Genomic DNA, 8,946 nt, shown 5'->3' with positions numbered 1-8,946 from the left:
GAACTCGGGTGGCAAAGCTGAAAAAGCCCTTTCTACAGCCTCCGCCCCGAAATACAGCTGAAAATATATTTGGAAAATAGTAATGGTTTCATTTTTCCAGAAAAAAAAGAAACAAACCACATTCATTCCGCTCAAGTTTTTGTTTTTAAAGACTCCTCAGACTGATTTTTTTTCCCCCTTTTTTTTTATTTTAATTGCTGCCGCTGCAGTAGAAAAGAGTATTTTTCTCCTTTACACTTGTGGGGAAAAAAAAAATCCCTTTCTCACTCTGTAACTTTGAAAAATGTTGCAGACTGGAAGAATCATAGAATTAGTTTAATTCTACTTTTGTTGTTTTATTGACTAGTCTGATTTGTGAAGGCTAGAGGAAAAAAAGGTCATAAAAGGAAAATGAAAGGTGAAGAAAAGGTACAGTTTGTGGGGGAGACAGAGGATCCATGTCTGGAAATCTGAGGGCTCCATTTTAAATATTTTTCTTTTTTTTTCAAAATATCTGTAAAAGAGAAGTGGACTGAAAATTATCTTCAAGCATTAGAAAAAAATGTGGTGGGCAGATGACAGCAGTGCACTGATGGCTTGGAGAGCAGTAGGGACCCCAGGAGTGTGGAGGGTGATGTAGTGGGGGTTCTGTAGGGTGCCTGGCTGTGTTCCCCACTCCCGGAGCAGCCTGTTGCCTTTCCCTTGGGGCAGACAGGTTGTCCAGGCGGAGGGGAGATCTGCTGGCCTTTGGGCCAGCCCCCGGGGGCTGCAGGGATGCCCAGCTACCGCGCTGGCAGCCTTTGCTTTCCCCCACAGGCGCAGTCCCAGCGACGGGCTTTCTCAGGCAGAGCGGCATCAACATCGACTCCAAAGGCTTCATTGTGGTCAACAAGGTGAGCCCGGGGAGGCAACCCCTTCCAGGGGGGAGAGCAGGAGGAGCTGAGTCTGCTGTCCTCCAAGATGAGCTTCCCTGGGGCGCCAAACTGCTGTCACAGGGGCATTTCATCCGCCGAGATGCCGGGAGCATCATGCTGGAGTGCCTGGGACCCCCCTGCAAGTGAGGGGTTTGCCAATCCCAGCCCTAGATGCTGTGGTGTGGGTCTGGCTCTGAGCTGTCCTGGAACAGTGTGTCTATTTGGGGGGGAAAGAAATGCAGAAAGATCCACCTTTTCAAGGATCCCAAAAGATGTTGTCTTTCCTCCCCACCACCAGTGACTCCGATGGGAGCAGTGTTGGTGCTGATGGGTAGTGTGTGCCATGAATGAGGAGCATGTTGGGAGGGCTGGGGCTCATTGCCACTCACTCCTGCACTTATTGCTCATATGTGCAATAAGCCAGGCTTTATTTGCAGACATCGACAGACCACTTTTAAGAGGGGCTCCAGGACACCAGTCCATGCTTTTTACTGGGTAATCCACTGGCAGAGGGAAGCTGTGGGTCCCTGCCTGCATGGTCTGCTTTGGAAGTGAAGAATGCTAAAGCAAAGCCCACCTGGGGTCCCACACTCAAGCAGAGGTTGTCCACATGTTCCTGGGGACCATGGCAGCTCTAGAGCAGTTCCCTGTTTCTGTTTGTGTAGGGTGCAAACCCCACCGACGCACACTTCTGCTTCCCCCATAGATGATGCAAACCAACATCCCCGGAGTCTTCGCAGCCGGTGACGCTGTCATGTTCCCGCTGGCCTTGAGGAATAATAAGAAGGTGAACGTCCCTCACTGGCAGATGGCCCATATGCATGGTAGGTGCTTTTCGGTCCCTTCACTTTGCAACTGCAAATTGCTTATGGAAAAGAGCCTTTTCCAGATCCCTGGAAAATTTCCAAGCCCTCTAGAGAGAGAATGAGACCACTGCCAACAGGGAAACTGGGTAGTTGTATTAAGCATTTTGAAGCGTGTGTATTTTATCCTGTCCGATATGCCTTAGTTTGTCAGGCTTCTTGATGTGCATTGCCTAACAATGCCTCGTTACAAACGTGGAGGTGCCCAGGGACAGGCTTTCCTGTACACCGCGTGCTCTCTGGCATCTGCGGTCGCTGCTAGAGCTTGATCTTCTCCTTGCCCCAGGACACTTAGGAGCTCACATCCTAATGTTAGCTTGGGCTCATGTTCCCAGCTGGACTGCCCATGCTGCCAGGGTGGCCCAGAAGCATACTGCAGAGCTGAGACCTTTCTCCCCTTCATGCTAGCAAGCCTGGAAACCCTGGTGTGATCAGCTGCCCTCAAGCTTTCCAAGGCCACAACCCCATGGGGAGGTTGATCTCCGGGTGGGCGCCCTGGGTGAGAGGTTTTGGAACCAGACCTCCAAAGTTAGCCTTTGGACACAGCCCCCTTTAATGCTGGTCCAGATATGCCTGTGTGGCAAGGACTGTACTCTAACAGTCTCTGTGCCCTCAGGCAGTTTATCCATCCCACCCCATTTGCAGTGGGAGCTCAGCAAGCTCTCAGCCCCGTCACTGATGCAGAAGCTGGGTTGAAACAGGCTCATGAGCACGTCGCTCATGCTGGTTGAAGTGACGAGTCAGTAGGAACTGCACCGCCGGGGAGGAGTCCGAGCCCAGCCTCCGATGATGCGATGCGTTTCCTTGTTGGTGCTTGTTGCTGTATGGTTGGTTTTTTCAGCCTAAACAGAAGGTCTTGGTTTCCCTGTGCTCTGGGACTAGAGATGTTGATGCTGTGCTGTGACCTGAGGGCAGACCACAACGCTTGCCCTAGCACCAAGCTTCCTTGCTTATGCTGCTGCTTCTCTCTTCCAGGCCGCATAGCTGCGCTGAACATGCTGGCCCACGGCACAGAGATCAGCACGATCCCGTATTTGTGGACTGCTATGTTCGGGAAGAGCATCCGATATGCGGGTAAGGGGCTCTCCGAGGTTGCTGTGAAGTTTGTGCTGGTGGATGTGTCCTGGAATAGGGAAGCCACAGCCACCTCCCTTGCTGTGGATCCTCTGTGCCAACCTCTGCCTCGGGTCTTCTTCCCTTCCTGGTTCCTGAGGGTTTTGGTATCTCCTCCGAAACCTGTCTGCTCATGGCCCTGGGGTGCAGGGCCAGAGGGATGGCTGTGGTCACGGGCATGAACAAAGACAGTCTCCCTGAACTTGGCCTTCTCTGAACAAGAAGGGGTGCTTTTTGGTACCCTTACCTTCTGGTGCTGGTCTCTTGGTGACTGCAGGATGCTCTTCGTGTAGCTCTGGATTGAAACACTCTCCCAGGGGCTAAAGCGGATCCAGGGGAATTGTTGCTGAATCCACTTCTTCTTCTCTGCCTTCCAGGCCACGGGGAAGGATTCGATGATGTAGTCATTCAGGGAGATTTAGATGAACTGAAGTTTGTGGCATTTTATACCAAGTAAGTGTTTCTCTTCTCCATGTTCCTCCACAGGCATTCATCTAAGCTTGTTCTGATAGCCTGGAAAACATTTTTGCAGGAGCTTCTGTCAATTGGTTTTGTTCCTTTCTAGACACTGAAGTTGCAGGACATTAATAAAAGGCCCTAGAGAGACAATGTGCTAAGTGTAAAGCAAGTTAAACTGGTCTTTGGACCTAATGTCTCTGCCAGATGTAAGCACTTTGTCTGTTCTCATAATATCTGAGAGCAGATAACGGCTTCTATTAATTTGTTGCTGGAAATTCCCATCAAAGATTTCCTTCCCATCTCATCACTGTGTTAATGATTTGTGACCAGGGCTGGACTGGGAGCTCAGGCATCACTGTTTCTGCTTCTGGTTTGACAAATTAAGCTCAAGAAACTCTTCTGTCTATTAACAAGCTGTGAAGGTTAGCAGGAGTTCAGGAGCTTTCATTACACCTGTAGTGAAACCCAGCTCTCCCCCAGGCTGGGACCCTATCTGTGAATATTTTCCTGAGATGTGTTGACAGCTGGGATGTGTTGCCTCTGCTGTTCTTGAGCCACACTGGCTGTTTAGACTGGCAAGACCGTGCACCATGAATTTATCCCCAAAATATTTGCTGCTGTTTGTTCTTTTGTTGCCTTTGTCCCATCCCACTCTGAAATCAGTGGCCGTAGAGCCTCCTCATGCCTGGAGATGGAGGGGATTTCTTCAAGTGCTTTCTAATATTAAGGATGGGGAGAGTGAAACCAGGGAAGCGAAGGTCTGCCCAGCTCAGCAGTCAAACTACTCAGCAGCGGCATTCAGGCAGGGATCAGGAGGGAGCTCTGGGCAGGAGCCAGCTCCTGCTCTGCAGAGATCATCTCACCAGGGCTTGCTGCACCTCTGTCTCCTGCCCAATGTCCCTCACGGCCTCCCCTCCGTGTCCCTCTCCCCGAGGGTGGCCACTTGCCTCCATTGCTCCAGGACAGACCCTGGCAGTTGGATGTGTCCGTCAGGCTTGGAGAGGCACCGGGCTCACTTTATCACCCCGTGGCATGAGCCAGCCGGGTCCCTGGCGCTCACCCTCCTTCTCCTGGTGCCTGTGCATCTCAGATAAAAACCTTCTGCAGGTAATGGGGCTCCAGCATCCGCCAGCACCCAGGGGCCCTTTGCACATGGATGCACCTCTGAGCTCGGTGGCACCTTGGCCAAAATTGCCTAAAAGGGTGGGTTTGTGCCAAAGCACCACTTGTGCTGGGGAGAGCTGCTGCAGGGGGACATTCCCCTTCTACAGCCACAGCCACCAGGCTGTCACTCCCCACCCTCTCCATGTTTTGAAGTGCATTTAAATCACATAACTGCCAAAGTAGTATTTAAAATACACAGTTTGCTCAGTGAATGTGAGCCAGGGGAAGATAAAAACCCGTTTTTGGCAGTTTTGCTGCAGTGCTTTGCAGAGTTGTGTGTACTTTTGCTGCTGCGTCCCCTGCAATGCCACTCCGCAGCCATTGCATTGCCCCATCTTGGGTCCCCTGGCCTTGCTGGCAGTGCCCTGCCTGCAGCAAATGCATCATTAAGGGGCCAGGCATCCACGAGCCGCACTGGCACACATTTCTTTCTAGCATATAATCTTCTTTGAAATCTCTATTCCTCCTTTCCATACCAGAACATTTAGCTATTTATCCCAACCCTAGTTAGAAAGGAAAGTCAGATTGCTTTAATTAAACATCTGTAGAGCCCATTCAGAAGGAAAGCCCCGAGCAAGGTGCATAATCTCTGCTCTGTGCAGCAGCCCCACAGCCAGCGTGCCGCCTGCGCAGACCTGCCAGCACACAGGAAAGCTGGGCTTGGTGGGCAGGAGTCCGCTGCTAAGTGTTGTGTTGTTCTGCCACCCAGGAGGGGCTCCCGGAGAAGGCTTTTGGGTATCAGGATGGCATCCCACGCTGAGAGCTGGAGGTACTGGGGGAGCACTGGCTGGCAGGGGGCTGGCCAGTGCATCTCCCACTGCTTTGCTCGGCTGTAATTGAGTCCCCATCTCTGCTTCTGTGAGAGGCCACTGGGAGCATTTCTTCCTCTTATTGTCATTTGGTGATAGTTCTTCTGGTTGATGCTAATGCTTTTGGACTGAGGACACTGTCCCAAACCAACCATCCCCTCCTGCTTCCTTCTGCCGTGCCCACACGATGGTTTGGACTCTTCTCCTCCTGGTGCACGCTGTCTCGGTTGTTGCATGAGCCGCTTGTGGTTCCCACCCCTGGAGCCTGTCCTCAGCACTGACTTTCACAATAAGGCTCTGTTTTCCCCAGAGTTTGGAAAAGCAAGCTGTTTACTCAACCCCATTCAGAGCTGTGTGAGCTGCGGAGGAGTCAGGGTGAAGCCCTGTGCAGGGAGATATATGGGACAGTGCTCTGCGAATGTCCCTGTGGGACACTGCATTCACAGCAGCATCTCAGCCAGAACAGATGAATGTCATCCCACCCATGAGACCTTGGACACCTTGAGAGATCCAGGGGATTGCTGTGGTTGTCTTCTTCATGGTTCCCCACTTCTGTTGCATTGAACCTTGCAGAGGAAGGGAAGACCATGTAGACACGGTGCTTGTCCACGGTGCTCATCCACAATGCTCCATCTTCCGTCAGTCTTTAGCTGGGCTTGAGGCAGAGTTGGTGGGCGGCTGGTGGGATTACATCTTCCTTTCCTTTCCCTTGCATGCCTTGGTTATTCATTCCCTTGGAACAGCACATCTCTCCCTGGTTTTGATGGATAGATCTCTCCAACAACTTCGTGTTTCCCAGCTGGGAGCTGGCTGTGCTCAGGAAACCAAACGCAGAGGAAACCACTGAAGGTTCAAGACCATGTAGCGTGGTGTGAAGGTGGTGCAGAACCTCCCAGGAGTCTTGAAGCCTCAGCCTCCATTGTGTGCTGAGCACCAGAGGCATCAAGCAATGGTGAAGTAGCCAAGGCCGAGGCCCTGTGTGATGGAAACAACCGCCTGCAGGGTCTTCCCAGGCTATGGTTCATGGTGGGATGGGGTTCTCATTGGCAGTTTGTGTTTCTGAACTTGGAGCAACAGGAAAAGAGGGAATCTGCACTGCAGTGTCATCAGGTACTGCTGCAAGTGTCTTGGAAGGAGACTGCCTTCTGAAAATGAAAACTCATGGGTCGCTGCAAATATAATTGGAGTTACATCCCTAGGGAATAGGGTCCTGTCCGAGGGAGAGTGGAGGACCTCGTTTACATCAGGCAGGACATCAAGCATCACAGCAGAGAAGATGAAGGCTCAGAAAGCGAAGAGCTCTTCTAAATCACAGCAGCAGCCCTCGAACATGACAGCCCAGCAGGCAGTTCAGCTGAATGCACATGTGCTTTGTAATCTTCTCGGATGGTTAATTATCCTTGCTGCCTGCCATGGACACCTGTTTTCTGGTGTGAAAGTATTGCTTGTCAACATCTGTCTGTTACTCCTTATTCTCACCTCATCTGCTGGATGGAAGAGCTGCAGGCTAACAGAAGTCGCCTCTGCTGTAGGTACACATCTCTGCAGTGAGCTAAGGATGCTTGAGATGAGATTTCCAATGGCATCCAAGTTTTCTTCCAGAGCTGGCAATGCAGCAGCTCCCCCCTCCTACAAGCATTCCTGTGAAGCAGCACCCTGTGCTGGAGCCTGGCCGGTGTCGATCTCTCTCTAGTCTGGCTGGTGTGCACTAACTAAGCCGTGGACAAGCTCCAGTGGCTCCAGAGAAGATTCTGGGCTCCTGGTCTGCTCTGCACACCTGGGCTCACCCATGGGATGGGGAAGCCAGGCCACTGCTCTTTTTCTTACTTCATCTCCCTTATTTGTAGTGAGCTTATTTAGGAATCAGAGCCATGCTGTGTCTTTGTGGGACAGCTATGAGAGATGACTTCAACTTCCATGGGTCCACAGAGATGGAAGTGTCCTCTGAAGCATGGCTTCTGCTCTCCTCCTGGAAATCAGGGATGTGTTCCCCCCCCGCCCCAAGCTGCTCTTTGCTCTGTTGGTCATGGAGCCTTTGACAGCAGATTGATGAGCAGATCTTCATTTGTTGGGTGCTTCTGCTCTTCAACTTACTCAACAATGTCACCAGTGTTTAATATCTTACCCATGCACCTTCTTTGATCTTTACATTGTTTGTCTATTCAGTTATCTATTTATGAGTCATCTCCTGGGTTCAGTCTTTGAAGAGTTACGCTCAGGTTGACCTCCGCAAACCTCAAAACAGAAGAGCCCCTCTTGTGCAAAGCTTTAGCCAAAGCTCCTCCAGCATTTTTACACCCTCCTTCATTTGTTTCCCATTCAGCATTTGAGGTTGCATTGTGCCACCAGTATTGGCATCCTGGTGGGTGATGGTCAGCTGGACTGGGATGTGCTGCTGGATATCCCATATACACAGGGGTTTCGTCACTGGGGCTGGTGGGACCCTGCTGTCAGACGCCCCAGCTGTCCTGGTGCTTTGGGAGGAGCATGCCTGTGCAGCGGCTCAGGGGATGTGGAGCAGCACAACCAGGTGTCCCACAGGGAAATCCTGACCAATTGCTTCTCCACTCCCTCGGGACAGGGCAGCAGCGCAGAGATCGCCTGCCCGGTTGGCAGCAAGCACTGGGCATCCTTGCTGATGTCCAGGTTTTTAACCGCTATCAGATCCACCTTTTCTGGTGTTTTCCCACAGAGGCCAGGGTGCCCAGACCTTTCTCTGTCCCCTGGGCACCGTAGTGATGCTCACCACGCCAGCATGTGGGCATCGGTGAGACCGCAGCGGGGCCAGCCTGCAGTGCCAGCTCTGAGCCCTCTCCTGTCCTTTGTCCCACACCGCTAGCACAGTCCCTGTGGTGCTCATGCCTTCGGACAGGTCCTGGCCCTGGAGTGGGTGTTTCTCATTGCTTCCCGCTTCTCTCCAGCATGTTGCTTTTTGGGTGATGGAGCCATGGCCACCCAGGGCTGCACTAACTGCTCTGCTCTGCCTGGCCCTAGGAGTGATGAGGTGGTGGCTGTGGCCAGCATGAACTACGACCCTATCGTGTCCAAGGTGGCTGAGGTCCTGGCTGCTGGCAGGACCATCCGAAAGCGTGATGTGGAGTAAGTAGATGCGCTGTGGGACCCAGCAGTGCCAGGGCAGGGGATACGGACAGCCGTGGGGTGCAGGGTAGGGCTGAGCACCCTGAGGCAGGACCCTGATGGGCACTGGGCAGCTCTTGCCCGCTTGCTCCCCGCTCCGTACCCTTCTCGCATCTCCCTTCCTGCCCCTGCTCACTCCGTCCTCCAGTGCTGCCTCCCAGCTGCATGCCAGGTCTGGCATCCCACACACAGGAAGTTTGTCTTAAATACCAGGATCCAAATCCTTGCACAGACTTGATGGGACAGTGGTGCTCACTGGCACCGGGCACTGGCACATCACTGAGGCAGCACTGCCTGATGCTGGGGTGCCCCTAGGCACCCAGTCAGTTGAGGGGACCCACAGAGAGGGGCTGGGTGTGCAGCCTGTGCACAATCCTCTGCAAGAGCAAGGCCCGGAGAGCTCACGGTGCCAGGACACCGGCCCTTGGTGTCTCAGCCTCTGGTTCACTGGAGTGTAGCTCATAGGCAAAGTGCATTTTTCTCCCTTCATTTTAAGCCTTCTCACAC

The 8,946-nt window shown here is 52.6% G+C and overlaps 1 protein-coding gene across 1 annotated transcript; it reads left to right on the top strand.

The window, feature by feature from the left end:
• Window positions 1–795: 795 nt before the first annotated feature.
• Window positions 796–8,404, top strand: LOC104163670 (apoptosis-inducing factor 3-like; the record flags this gene model as incomplete). The annotated part of the gene is made up of 5 exons (XM_009702746.1): window positions 796–872; window positions 1,600–1,717; window positions 2,732–2,830; window positions 3,247–3,322; window positions 8,296–8,404. Coding segments are annotated over 5 exons (479 nt in total), but the record flags the coding sequence as incomplete, so codon positions are not given.
• Between the last annotated feature and the right edge of the window lie 542 nt (window positions 8,405–8,946).

The sequence above is a fragment of the Cariama cristata genome, unplaced genomic scaffold, assembly GCF_000690535.1.
Source record: "Cariama cristata isolate BGI_N322 unplaced genomic scaffold, ASM69053v1 scaffold45086, whole genome shotgun sequence".
In the NCBI taxonomy this organism is placed as follows: Eukaryota; Metazoa; Chordata; class Aves; order Cariamiformes; family Cariamidae; genus Cariama; species Cariama cristata.
Note: the sequence above shows the minus strand (reverse complement) of the source record. Positions and strands in the feature narration are given on the sequence as shown.